The sequence below is a fragment of the Synchiropus splendidus genome, chromosome 10, assembly GCF_027744825.2.
Source record: "Synchiropus splendidus isolate RoL2022-P1 chromosome 10, RoL_Sspl_1.0, whole genome shotgun sequence".
NCBI lineage: Eukaryota > Metazoa > Chordata > Actinopteri > Syngnathiformes > Callionymidae > Synchiropus > Synchiropus splendidus.
In genome coordinates this window covers 15,581,777-15,595,570 of record NC_071343.1, presented here as the reverse complement: position 1 = coordinate 15,595,570, position 13,794 = coordinate 15,581,777, and the positions used below count along the sequence as shown (strand labels likewise).

Genomic DNA, 13,794 nt, shown 5'->3' with positions numbered 1-13,794 from the left:
ATTCTGTGCCCGTGTCCAGTGAGGGAGAGATAATACTTGTTCCAGGGAAAATAATGATTTGTACATAATGAAAACTATTCTATTAAAAGTGGAGTTTGGACTGAATACAGGCGGCGGTGATAAGCATTTTATCAAGATGATAAGCAAGACTGCGAGAAGAGACAGGAAGAAGGAGAAACTCCCTGATTCTCGTAGTCTAACCCGAGGTGTGCAGTCGGAGCGAGGCTTTAAAAAAGAAGCAGCTCCTTTGATCAATGTTAAATGACGCTAAGTTCTTGCTTTTCAGGGATGGTAGGTGCGAGTACCTTCTTCGTGAGAGTGAGTTTGTAGCCGTGTCCCAGCTTGTCTTTCAAGTAGTAGGGGGTCCCACAGCACTTCAGACCTCCCCTCTCCAGGAAGGCGATCCTGTCACTGAGGATTTCGGCCTCATCCAGGTGGTGGCTGGACATGATGATGGTGCGGTCTGAGAGAACAACGTTACACACATATCAATGAGCACGAGTGTCACTGCGTTTGGCATTGTACCACTTTCAGGAGGAGAAAGATAAGCTTGCTTCATCATTGATCTTTTGTTTACACGCTTGTTATGCTCTGGAGGTGTTTCAACGAGCAACAATGCTTTCCACGATTCTGATGTTTTCCACGTTTGCGTCATCTCAGAAAATACTTCTAAAGCAAAGTTATTTCCATCAACGCGGAGCCGACATAAACGGCGCCACTGAAACATCACAAACTAACGGGAGCAACAGACTTCATTAGAGAAGAAGAAAACTGCCAATATTTGAAACCAGCAGCATCTTAAATTGGTCCAAAAGAAGAGCAGGCTGCTGGATCCATCTTAAGGTTAACTACATACTGAATTTACAGTCAGAGGCCTGAGAAGGTCAAAGCCCTGCAGGGTCGCCTGCGGGATCACCACTCTCTCCAGAGCCTCTTCAATTGGCTTCTTGGGAAACACAGACGGTGCCTATTTATAGAAGCGATCTCAAACTACTAAAATGGTGAACTGGGAGGGAAGCACTTAAAAGTGCATTCAAAATTATATAAACACAGACAAAGTGAAGGTTACTCAAGCAGACGAAGAAACCCTTTAAATATTCCTTCAGTGTTGCAGAGAGATTAAAGCACATGGCAGAATAGTTGATCTTGGAGGGGCTTTCATCGTTGCTCAAGGGCACTTGAACAGTGGCCAGAAAGTGAACTTGCGTTTTTTTACATGCTGGGCAGCATTTCACTGTTTGCCCTGTTGAACAGTCACTTTGTACTTACTTTTTACACCCTTTTTCAGAGCTCACTTTCTTCACTCTTTAAAGAGGAATAGATACTTCATCATGCTTGATAGCTGGATAATATTCTGATAAATGTACAAATAAGAAGATTACTGATCGTAAATAAAAGTACTCCAATCTCAAGTGACGCAGATTGTTTTTTTTTTTTTTTAAATAGCTGATGCGATGTCGAGAAAGGCTAGACCAGAGGGGGGGCAGGAGCCCTGAAGAGGTCAATGCAAAAGCACTAGTATGGTTAGTATACTTGTATGGAATTCTCAATAAAATAACTCAATACTTTTTTTGTAATTAATAATTTTTTCAATTGTTTATTTTCTTAAATGATGATTTTTTTTAAACCACAGCTTCATCTATTCATTATTTATAAACTGATATTATATACGATCAAATAAATGATGCACATGACGTCATGCCATAAAGACAATTCCCTATTTTACAATATTTTAGTCAGTAAAAGTTTCATTGAAGATTCTTTTTCTTTTTCTGTCCTTCTGTCGGTGGCATTGGAATGTAGCCCTTTAAGAAATGTAATCACCCAGCTTTGGTTTCCATCAGGGCTGTTTTCTTTTATTAATTTTGATGCATAAATAGACATGATTCGTTCAACAAATCACTGTGTACCAATGTATATCTTAGTTCTACCACCAAAAAGAGTATTATTTATCTTCATCTTTTCTGTCACTTGGAAGGAACATTGTCCCTCTCAGAGGTGCCATGTGCCATGTGTAGGAATCATAGGAAGCACTTTAACTACATCCGTTTTTAAACCAGCACAACAGCGGATAATGCCACTGTTCAATATTCTAAACAGTGCAGTAGATATTGATGATGAGTGTGCAAATATTCTTCGACTGCACCAACTGAACAATTCCAACATTTGCTGGCCATAAAAAGGAGATTAATTATTCTTTATATTGGCAGGCTGTCAAACGTAATGAAGAAGCTTAGATTCAATGTATGATAGATACTAGCAGCAGAGACTCTCAATATTATATTTAAGTGACGGAGTAGAAGGTCGCTTTGCACACTCATAAATATACATATTGATTTATGCCTTTGTTTTATTGCAGTCTTTTTGCATGTTCATGATATCCATTTTTAGCACTGAATGTCAGCAGGACTCACTTTTCTTATGCTGGATTACAATTTCCCATATGCTGCGTCTGGAACAAGGATCAACTCCTGTGGTGGGTTCATCCAGCACAACCAAGCGGGAGCCCCCAATGAAGGCGATGGAGATTGACAGCTTGCGCTTCATCCCGCCCGACAGGGTGCCAACCTTCTTGTGTCTGTGAGCGTACATGCCTGTCTCCTCCAGGATCCTAAGAGGAGAGTCGAATGAATAGAAATAAAGGCGGAGATCATGTTAACTCACGTCACCTGTGGATAACAGCGGCGTTAACATGAACACCAGCTAAGCAGTAGGGGATTCTGAATGAGAGACGTCCTTGACTTTTTAATGCTGGGAATGATTATTGGATTTTCTATCATAGAATTCAGCGTCCCATGATGCAACAGCGTCTCAGAGAAAAAGAATAAAAAGTCAAATTAAGGACGATCTCCAGACGAACTGGGGAAGTCTACTTTTGTGGAGAAAAAAAAATTAAAATTCCACACCTGAATCCGATGGTCTTAGAAGTATTGTAAATATTTCAAAGCTCCTGAGCAGTGACAGGCATACTGGAGTGCATCAATTATTTCATTCTCACCATGAAATGATACGCTGACGCTGTAAATGTCAAGTGTATTCACCAAAGTCTGCTTCCGCGCGAGTGCAACTGAACGTTACTTGAACTTATTCTAATTTCCCCTGTGAAACAGTCAGTGAAATCTGGCAACTTGTTTACGGTTAAACTTTCATAACCTCTACTTTAATTTATCAGTTTAGCAGTATTCGGGATGATGCAGTAAAAAGCAAGTGAGCGGAGCAATAAGCACCCATTCCTTTACTTACGTTCTCACTTGCTCACGCAGTTCTCGTTTAGACCACTGGGGCGCTTTAATCTGGCCATACAGCAGGAGGTGTTCCTTTGTGGTCATGTGGGAAAACAGGACATCATACTGCATGCACACGCCCAGGTCTTGCCGAACTTCATCCAGATTGGACTGCATGTCTTTGCCGTAGACTTGAATAGAGCCAGCGGAGGGGGCGAACAGACCAGTGAGGAGAGACCTGAACAGGGACAAGACTTTTGTTACTGCAGAAATGATGAAGAGGAAGAAGGAGAAAATGAAGACAAATGGAGAGAGCTGACTGCCTGTGGTAAGTAGGTTGAAGCAAGAAAAAGAAGACATAAAGGACAACAAAAAGAACTGCAACAATGAGAAGAAGAACGAAAAGAACAAGGAGGAGGAGGAGGAGGAGGAGGAAAAGGTGGAGAATGGAGGAGGAGGATGAGAACAATTACGACAAGAAGAGCTATAGGAAAACGAAGAAAAACAAGAAGAAAAACAAAGGAGAACAACAACAACAAGGAAAATAACAATTATAATGAGAAGGACATAACACCACATCACCGACAAGAAGAACAAGACAAGGAAAAAGAATGAGGAGAACAAAGAGGGGGATTAGGAAGAGGAAAAGGTGGAGAATGGAGGAAGGAGGAAGAGGAGAAGAACAATAACAACAAGAACAAGAACAATAAGAAGTAGCACAACAAGGACAAGAAAAAGAACAATCATTATCAAAAGAACGAAACACCATTACAGAACAAGAAGAAAAGTGACAAAAAATGAAAAAGAACAAAATACACTGCAACCAATTTATATAAAATTAATATTTAAGAAAACTGGGAATATTTATACATTTCTGAGGGCAAGATATTCATCAAGTAAAATAAAGACCTGATGAAAAATAAGGATTCATTTTAACGCGAACCATCTTGGATAGAAAAAATAGAAAATTATTTTATTTCTTAACTAATATCAAGCAGGAATATTCCTGCTTTATCATAAAAAAGAAAATGAGGGGTGACTGTTTTTCTACAGTTTTCTGCTGCTGCTGCTGCACTCCAGAAGCTTCAAGAGCTTCTATCAGCAAAAAGAGCCACATTTAAAATGTAAATGGCAGTGCTCCATTTCATGAAGACCCATCAGGCTATATGCTAACAGAATACATACACGCTGCCAGATTTAAACAAAACAATCTGCTTGTCAGCAGCAGCTTCCCGAGATGATGAAAGTCGGGGTAAAATTCAATTTAAAACACGGCGGTTTACATCTCAGGTACCAGACGGGGTGTACATACATGGTGGTGGTTTTGCCGGCTCCGTTGTGACCCAAGAGGGACGTCACATGACCCTCATAGAAGGTAAGGTTGAGGTTTTCAAGGGCCACTCGGTCGCCATAGGCTTTGGTGAGACCGTGGAGGGTGACGCCCACAGGGAGATGAGAGAAATCTCCACCTTCTTGGGTGGAAAGAGAGCTTTGGCCTAGAAACAGAGAAACACATAAGCAGCTCGATTGAAAGCACAAAAGATGAGACAAAACAAATGCTCTATTTTTATCTGCTGCTGACACAATCAATTGTCATTTCTCTTTGTACCTTTCCCTTTAGTATCCGAGAGGACGGAATGGTTCTCCTGCATGATGTTGAAGAAGAGGAGACCGCTTGAGCCTTTCTTTTGTGACGGCGAGCTGCAGAACATGCCGGTCCAGAAAGACTTTTGGAAGGGGAAGTACCACGGCGCAGGGATGCCATAAGCTCCTAGAAGGGAAGTGAGTTGTAAATAAGCTTAAGATAATATGAATGAAAGATCCACTCACCAGGAAACACAGCACGGATGTAGGCCCCTATGGTGAAGTAGAGGACGGAGTCAATGAGCATCAGCCAGCACAGCCAGCCGAAGGAGGAATCATCTCCGGCGATGGGGGAAGTGTAGGAGTTGCTCCACTGAATCCCTAAAGAAAACATAATTTGTAAGAATCCTGATGATGCTTAGTGGGTCACTAAGTATATTCTTGTACCGTCTCCTTGCGCTTCAAAGCGAGTCATATACTGGCTGGCGTAACTGAAGCAGGTGGGGGAAAATATACTCTGGAAAAACAAACAGTAACACTTTAAAAAAGAAAACAACCAGACTTATTCTCAAAGTTTATAAACATATATTTTGGAGTTTATCTTATCTATCAGCTGATCAAGTTGTCCAGGAGAAAATACCGCTATTCAGAAAATAGGCAGAACAGAAATGTGCTTTTTTTTATTTATATATTTTTTTCTTTATTTGATGTGTTAAACACCAAAAAGAATAATTATAGTCAATGAACTTTGACGAAAGACGTTATTTAAAGACATAAAAACATATAGAGAACCGCAGAGTTTGTGATAGTGATTCACCATGAGGCTCTTTTGGGAGAAGGTGAGCTTGCCCTCCAGGGCCATGACCACAATGTAAGGGAAGAAGGCGAGGATGTAGAGCAGGCTTCCACTGAGACCGGCGATGTAGTTCCGGTCAAAGAAAGAGCTGACCAGGTAGCTGAAGGCCACGATGCTCAGACCGTAGTCACAGAGGAACAGGAAGAGGAGGAACCCGTCACTGTTGGAGAGGATGCCGCTGTGTTTCAACACCAGAGTGAGGATGATGATGGTGAAGACCAGGTAAGCCGCACACTCCAGGAACCAAGCGAAGAAGTGGCTGAGAGGATTCACCCCCATCATCTTCATGTACTGCAGTAAATGTAAAATATTTTTACTTACTGTGGAACCTGATCGAACCCCTCCCTCGCATCCCATAATGCCAGAGCAGTGAATGTTACGAGGAATAACTGTTTACCTCATGCAGTCGCAGCTCTTTTTCATAAACCAACTTCCTCACAAAATCCGCCACGAACAGAATCCAGGCGATCATCAGCATGAGCGGGAAGACAAAAGAGATGGCCTCCAGGTATCTGAGGAATTATGAGATGATGAGTGTCAATCACGGTCCTTCAAATCCATCACATCGGTCACTGAGTCAGACACCAAAGCAATATCTATTTTATCAGAAACACAACTTTTTTTTTTTCTACTGATGCTATGTGGAGCACGATACAAAGCTCGCCTCTTGTTAGATCACTCGGCCATTTTTCACAGTCATCACATAAGACATGGTGTAGCCGAGTCATAAATCAGCCGGATAGAGAGGCGTGGATCGCCATATCTCAAGGTCGGCGTGAAAGCGGCCTGCCCGATATGGCGGCCCACTGGAGCTCCTCTTAGAAGACATCGCCTCTTTCTTTAAGACGCTCTCCAGGGCATTATTTTCCAGCGTGATTGATGCGGACAGCAGCGTGTATGGACGTACAAGCTGATGGCAACCTTGTATGGCTACTTGGCTACTGCCACTGGTTCTTCTAAATAATAAGGCTCAGGTATGTTATAGATAGATAGATAGATCGACAGACAGACAGACAGACAGACAGACAGACAGACAGATAGATAGATAGATAGATAGACAGACAGACAGACAGACAGACAGTAGCAGGGTTTCTTCACTTACTCATCACGGAAATGACAAGGATATGGGAAAGGCTGAATTTGCACGGCAGGATCCGTCACTCTCTGTCCAGTGTGGGTCTCAATGATGGCACGTTCAATGTTCTCCTGCAGGTACACGAAGCCCCGGTTGTAGCGATAGGACATCGAGGAGGTCAGGTGCCGTTCTTTGGAATAGAAAGGCCTCCGAGTTCTGTCTGTGCGCATCACGTTGTCCATGTGCATACGGATGGTGTAGGGGACTTTGGGCGGCAGTGTGGCAGAAGAGTCACCGTTTTTAGGCAGTTTAAAAATGACACCTGCAAGGAAGGGCATTTACTATAAATGACCAGCGATCGGCGAGGTTTGTGTACTTTGGTTTGCGTCGCACAACTTTATATTCTTCTTCTGAATGTTACCAAAAGACAGACATCCGATGGCATTGAAGATGTATGTTTACAACACAAACGCCGACATGATGCTGCTGCTTGTGTTGAAGAGCACGATGTCCAATAGGTGAGAGAAGATGACATTGCCATAATTTAGCTCAAGAACACAAATCAGCAGCCACTCAAGGAGATTGGAAAGATTGTAAATCTGGGATGCATGCAGCGCTGTCTGGAGCTAAAGGGCAGTTAAATTAATTCAGTCTTTAAATGTAGCGCAGCGTTCACTCACTTCCAAAGAGTCTTCGGTCCTTCGCGAGCTCCTGAGCCTTGGCGTCCAGCTGCTCCTCAGAGTCGTAGCCTCGGTAGCGATCAAACGTTATGCAGGAGGAGATGTTGACCATCAGGGTGGACAGGGCAGTGACCTGATTCACCATCTCTTTGTTCTCCTCCAGCATCTTTGTCAGGTTGGCTTTGGAAAAGCAGGAAAAACAGTTTACCGGATAAATCAAAGTTTATGTCTCCAAAGTTTTGACCTGATTTTCGCAGAGAATTAAAAACTTTCAATGAAAAAGTGAAGCAACAAAATTGAATATTAAAGTGTTTTTAAAATCTCTTAAACATTCAGCCAACGTCTTTAGCAGACTAAAGAGCGGAGGCAACTTGAACTTGGTGGAACATCTTATGCAAGAGGATGGTTTTGAAGTTTCACTCACAGAAGCTGTTGAGCGTTTCCTTCATTCTGCCTACATCAATGTCAGTCTGCATCTCAATAAAGTTCTTCACAAACCTGTTCCCCAGAGAATTCTGCAAGGACAGAAATGAAAGAGACAACGCAAGACTTCAACATTCTGCGGCAGAAGCTTGTCAAAAACAATGAAGTGAAAGTATTCCATCATATTATCATTTTAAACAACCGTGACCCGGCGACGAATTGATTCAAGAAGTCGACTCACCTGCAGCAACGGCAGAGTCTGACTGAGAAGTTTGGCAGACTTCAGGATGTAGTTGGATGACTCAATCCACTCCTCAGAGTACTTTCTCAGGTTTGCAAATTCATGCAGAGTGCTGTTGGACTGGGTAAGGACAGGAAAAGCAGAATAAAATGAGCGTGAATCAGCAGTGCTGGCGTCAGTCATCAATCAAGTTATGACGCGATGAAAGCATACAAATGCTATTTTACACCCTGTTAATGCACGGGTCGTTTTCTGACACCAGAAAAAATGAATTATATTAAAATGCAGCAGACATTCGCTGACGTGAAGTTTGTGAATTTCTTGACTAAATAGTGAAATTTTGAATGAATGTGCTGTTCATCTTGAGTATCAGCATTTGATAAGGTCATCTTAGTTTTATTGACAGCATTCATAGAATTAAACATTTTACAATAATTGTTTACGAGTGATAGTTTTATTTAAATTTGTCAGATAATATGACAATATAACTTTTACAAATCTGTATTTTTCTTTGTGGATTAGAATGTTTTAATCGGCAGTTTTAAGCAGTATTTTTGCCCAAAGTGTATTTTTGTATTTAAAATTTATATTGCTAAATAAACTAATTGTGTTTTTTAACAAAAGAATAATAATAAAAAATAATAAAAAGATCATTACATTATTCATGATTTATACTGAGATTCTGAATGATAAAATAAAATGAATATAATGTCATTGCATAATGACATTTATCCCTGTTTTTTATACCTAAGTCGCAAAAAAAAAAATAATACTAATAAATTTGATTTAAGATTATTTTGTATTTTTGTATATTTTTGAATTCCTCACCCATGATCTATATGAATTTTACCAGCATTTGAAATGGCATTAGCAGCAATGAGCTCAATGGAACATGAACTCACTCAAACAACACACACAGTGGAAGAAAGAAGAAAGGGCTGCAGCTTCAGTGAGGATGATAAATCCTTTCTGAAGTTTTGTGGATTCAGGTGGTGATTCAAAACATCACCCAAATAAACTCATCGGTTCCGGAGTATCAGTGAGTGATCACATGATATCCTGGTTGGAGGTCATGCAGAATCAAACTCCTTAACCTTGGATGTTAGCTTATTGTCAAATGCCCAAATCCAAAACAGATGTTGACACACGTTCATTACCTTCTGCATTATGGCTCTGGTGACAGGCGTGTCTGGGGTGTACAGGATCTCCCCCATCAGCATTGGCTTGAGGAAGGCCCACGCGATGGCTCCTCCGGTAGTACCGACCATCTCCAAGTACATGTTGGTGCAGTACGGAGCTGCAGAGGGACCAATGGAAACATTTGCTTTGCATCGAATACATTTGTGTCTTTAAGTTCTCATGAATGAAAACCTGTGGCGTTGAATTACTTGGACTCCTATTTTTTCCCCCCGCTCTCATTTGCATTGTAAAATTAGGGTTTATTAAGATACGTCAATAATTTTTTGATGGCATGTACTGTAAGTCTGCAGGAACTGGACGAGTAACCCACACCCGAAAGCCGATGGATTTAGAGTTTCACTCATGGGATTGGTAGGATGAGTAGGAATAATAAGTAAACGTACTGGCGTTTCGTGGGATCTTGAACCTGTCGATCAGCTCTTCCTTCTCTTGGCTGCTCAACCATTGGGAGTGTGAACTCATAGGGAGTTTAGAAATCCCCATCAGAGCCACGATTCCATGGCGGCACAACGCCCGTGAGAGGGTGACGAAGGTGGCCTGGGCAGAAATGTCCCGCCTCTCCCGTCTGGACATCTGAGAAAAGCATGAGTCAGCATTATTAAAGGTGTTTCTGAAATCATTTCAAAGAACAAAACTGTCATGAAAACAGCTGGACATGAGACTTTGCAGGTGTTATTGTTCAGCATACCTGATGAAATTGGGGGCCCAGGTTGAGGTCTTTCAAAGAGATCAGGTAACTATGCAGCTCATTGACAGAGGGCATTATCTCGTCCATCATCTTCACAATCATGTCAACCACCTTCAGCATGACTGTCACCATGTTCTGCATGTCCTCAGACAAAACCATCTGAAAGGGAACAGCATTGAAAACTGTCACAAATGCCTCACCTGCCAACTTCTCAGTCTTGACAGAGAATGACAGCTGATATGTTCAAAAAGCAAAATTTCAGTCGAGGCTCTGAGTCGTGCGTAGGAGGAACAACTCAAACCAAAATAATTGTTAAAACTGCATGGGTTGGATAATGAGAGTTTAAAATTGAGGAATGAATTATGTACAAGAGCTTATATATATATATATATATATATATATATATATATATATATATATATATATATATATATATATATATATATATATATATATATATATATATATATATATTTATGCATTTGTGTTTCCAAGGAAAACACTTTGTATGATAAAGACACACTAATACTAATATAAGGAATCACATTGAACAATGTGAACGATATCAACAGAGATCAGAAATTACTGCAGTTTATCCGAAGGAGTGGTCATGGGCTGATGAGGCTTCATGAAACGATCTCCTTACTTACAGAGCTCAGTAGGAGGCGCTCTCTTAAAAATGATGTGAGGTTTCATTGAAGTGGTTCAAATCCAAAGATTTTGGCGCAGAGAGTGCCACCTAGTGGGCATTGAAGCTTCACCAGCTCATCTTTTCGGAGGAGTAAGGGTTTCAGGTAAAGAAAGGCAGTGGACATGTTGGATTAGGACAGATCTGGGAAAAGTGTGGGTCCTCATGATTTTGTTCATTTTGAGTTTAACTAACTTAATAATATAACAAACATCATATCATGTAACCTTTTTCAGTTTCTCTTGTTTCTTAAAGTGCATTACAATTGGAAATATAATTTGAAATATGGGAGACATATCTCCCATATCCCATATATATATAAATGTATTTTAAATTACACAAAACACAAGCAACCAACAGCTGTAGATTATTTTTATCATCTAATAACATAATAAAACGTTTTTTTTTCTCCTTTCTTTTGTATTTTACAGTCATAGTACATAATGTGGCTGCTGAAGAAATGTAATGAGCCTAGAATGTTGGTACCAGTAACATCTCAGGCAAATAACAGTCCAGTCTTGTCTTGTCCTGACCATAATCCCATCCAACAGGAGACCTTGTACTCATGCTGTCGTGACATTAATAGGCTCAATTTTCTGTTCTTTTTAGCCAACGGACGTGTAAGAAGTAAGATACAGATCACATAATGAAGTTGGCTTAAGAGCCTTGCAGTTACATTTGTCCCAAATTCACCAAAATCTTTTATTGAAATTCTCTTGCTATTAAAAAGCTATTCTTTCCTCTGACAGGACCAGATCATTGTCTACACCTATCTCACTGGCAAAATGACCTCAAACATTCACAGGCTTGCATAGGATGGTTGGATTTCTTTGTCCGTTCAGCTTTTATGGAGAAAAGAGTGGAGCTTATCACAGAACAGAGGAGTTGAAAATGTTTCAGCCTTACTCTGTAGACGAATTTCTCCAAGTCCACGTGATGAGCCATCACCATTGTGAAGCTGTACCACTCGCCCACGTTCATATTGCAAAAGCATGTAAACAGGGCTCTATCCTTCTCCTCCATTTTCAAGTCTTCTCCGGCGGGGCAGTGACGAAGGTTGACCAACCAACCAAGGATCTGGATGGAGACAATCAACGACAGGTGAAGAAGGTTTCAGATGGTGAACTACTGACTAGTAAGTAACGGCAGGGATCATTGCTTGAAGTTAAGAAGAGTTTCACCTGGACATTGTTTCTGGGTAGCTTTGTTGTCGTCAGCACACGAAGAGCAGCCGGAGGGAGATCGATGTACTTGTTGATGTCGTCAATGAAAGCGCTCTCATTTTTCATCAACCCGCCAACACTTATTGTAGCTGAAAAAACAGATTTATGGTACATCAGTGAAAAGTATGACATACTATATGAGCATTATTTATTATCTTTTTATTGTTGGGGATCTATATGTCTGTCAGAAGTGTCTCACTCTGGGATGTTGCGTTGAAGCCAAAAAAGTTGGAGTGGTTGAAACCCATACTTTGGCTGATCACAGAAGTCCTGCAGCGAGACAAGTAGACTGTGGATAAAGTTGTAAATGTATGCTTTAATAATTAATGAAACAATGCAGTACCAGTTTGCTTCGACTTTATAGGTGGCAGGGTCCCCGATGACAGTCTCGAACAAGGCCTCCATGAGCTCAGATGTATTTATGCTCCTGATTTTGATCATCATCTGTAGCACCGGCAGCACAACCTCACACACAAGTCCGGGCTCCAGGGATAAAGAAGACATCACGTCCTGCACCGACTCTTTTTTCTCCAGCATGCACACCTACCACAACACATTCCCATAAATTGTGAAGCCCACCAGGTCAGGTCTCATTCTCCTATTCTACTATTCAACTCCTTGCCAGAAGATGAGCCTGTGAGGCTTTATGAAACAGTGCCTGCATTTTCAGAGCCCACTAGATGGCACCCTCTGCCCTTAAATCTTTGGAATTGAAAAAACATTTCAATGAATGCGCACATTATTTAAAAACCAAGATTGCCAACAATTGGGCTCTGAAAAGGACACCATTTCATGAAGCCTCATCAGCCCTCGACTGATTATAGCGGACATTAACAATGAGAACCATGTAGGACATTGCAACTCTTTCACTTCAGCTTCTTCAGGTGGTCTTCTCTGGTGTGAGTATATGTGCGAGGCTTGTCTCTGTAATAGGCCTGCGACCTGTCCAAGGAGTACCCTTCCTCTCGCCCAAAGGAGCTTGGATAGGCTTCAGCAATCCCGTAGTATTTTTAGAAAATGTTGGCGATAGAATGATTACACTTTGTAGCGTAATCTTGGTAGTGTTACCTCAACAACTTGAACATTTTCCCTCATTGTAGGGTCAAAATCTTGACCCAGAGTCGTGGGATAAATTCTCACCCCAGCTCATAAATAACCCAGTCATGGTTCTGTTTCTTTTGGACCATTATATCACAACCTCATTTGAAAAACATTAAATCCAACATTTTTAAAGTACGTACTGTATAACCATAAACTGTGTACTACTACTGACAATATTTGTCCATGTAGTCATATCATAAGTTAGTCATAGTCATATCATAGTCATATCAAGTCTATAAGATATGGCAAATGTGGGAAAGTATAATCTTAGAACTGTCACGAACCCCCTCCATTTCGTCATATTGTTTTGGACATATTGTTTCGGACTACAAGAACTGCTAACTAGATAATGAAACAAAAGTAAGAAGGTGTCCCACCTCCACCTAAGCAAGTAAGTCCAATCTTGTGAGATTATTATGCAAACCATCTGATCATCCTTAGCCAGAACTGTTAGAGAGCCTTTATCACAATGGTTTTAAAAGTATGGGTGATAGAAGGCAAAAACCTGTGCGGTGATTTTGTCCCAAATCTGCGAGGGATTTGGGTCAGCCATGCCCATCTCCAGGAACTCCATTATTGTCTTCATGATCGCCTGGATCTCTGGGAATGGAGAGACAGGGGGGAAAAGGAAAGAGCGACTGTTAGAAGTGAATCGGAAGAAGAGGGCATGAAGGTCTACAAGGTGACAAAATAACATGACATCCCACTGGGCTTCATTACGACCGGCCCCACTACAGGCAGGCGTTGTCAGGCAACGAGTAGCTAATGATGTGCTTAAAGCGAACGCCTGAGTGCGAGTGATGGGGCCAGA

General features: G+C 41.2%; 1 protein-coding gene across 1 annotated transcript in view; it reads right to left on the bottom strand.

The window, feature by feature from the left end:
• abca12 (ATP-binding cassette, sub-family A (ABC1), member 12) overlaps positions 1–13,794 on the bottom strand; it is a 64,001-nt gene that overhangs the window by 22,653 nt on the left and 27,554 nt on the right. Inside the window, exons 32-52 of the mRNA XM_053876942.1 lie at positions 13,489–13,583; positions 12,226–12,425; positions 12,082–12,152; positions 11,841–11,971; positions 11,566–11,736; positions 9,972–10,130; positions 9,667–9,856; positions 9,241–9,380; positions 8,084–8,203; positions 7,844–7,934; positions 7,420–7,599; positions 6,767–7,061; positions 6,062–6,176; positions 5,626–5,955; positions 5,256–5,325; positions 5,055–5,189; positions 4,834–4,995; positions 4,537–4,720; positions 3,244–3,462; positions 2,415–2,611; positions 306–463 (exon numbers count right to left, since the gene is read on the bottom strand). Of these exons, the coding sequence (XP_053732917.1) occupies positions 306–463; positions 2,415–2,611; positions 3,244–3,462; positions 4,537–4,720; positions 4,834–4,995; positions 5,055–5,189; positions 5,256–5,325; positions 5,626–5,955; positions 6,062–6,176; positions 6,767–7,061; positions 7,420–7,599; positions 7,844–7,934; positions 8,084–8,203; positions 9,241–9,380; positions 9,667–9,856; positions 9,972–10,130; positions 11,566–11,736; positions 11,841–11,971; positions 12,082–12,152; positions 12,226–12,425; positions 13,489–13,583 (3,413 nt within the window). The remainder of the gene's footprint in view (positions 1–305; positions 464–2,414; positions 2,612–3,243; positions 3,463–4,536; positions 4,721–4,833; positions 4,996–5,054; positions 5,190–5,255; positions 5,326–5,625; positions 5,956–6,061; positions 6,177–6,766; positions 7,062–7,419; positions 7,600–7,843; positions 7,935–8,083; positions 8,204–9,240; positions 9,381–9,666; positions 9,857–9,971; positions 10,131–11,565; positions 11,737–11,840; positions 11,972–12,081; positions 12,153–12,225; positions 12,426–13,488; positions 13,584–13,794) is intronic.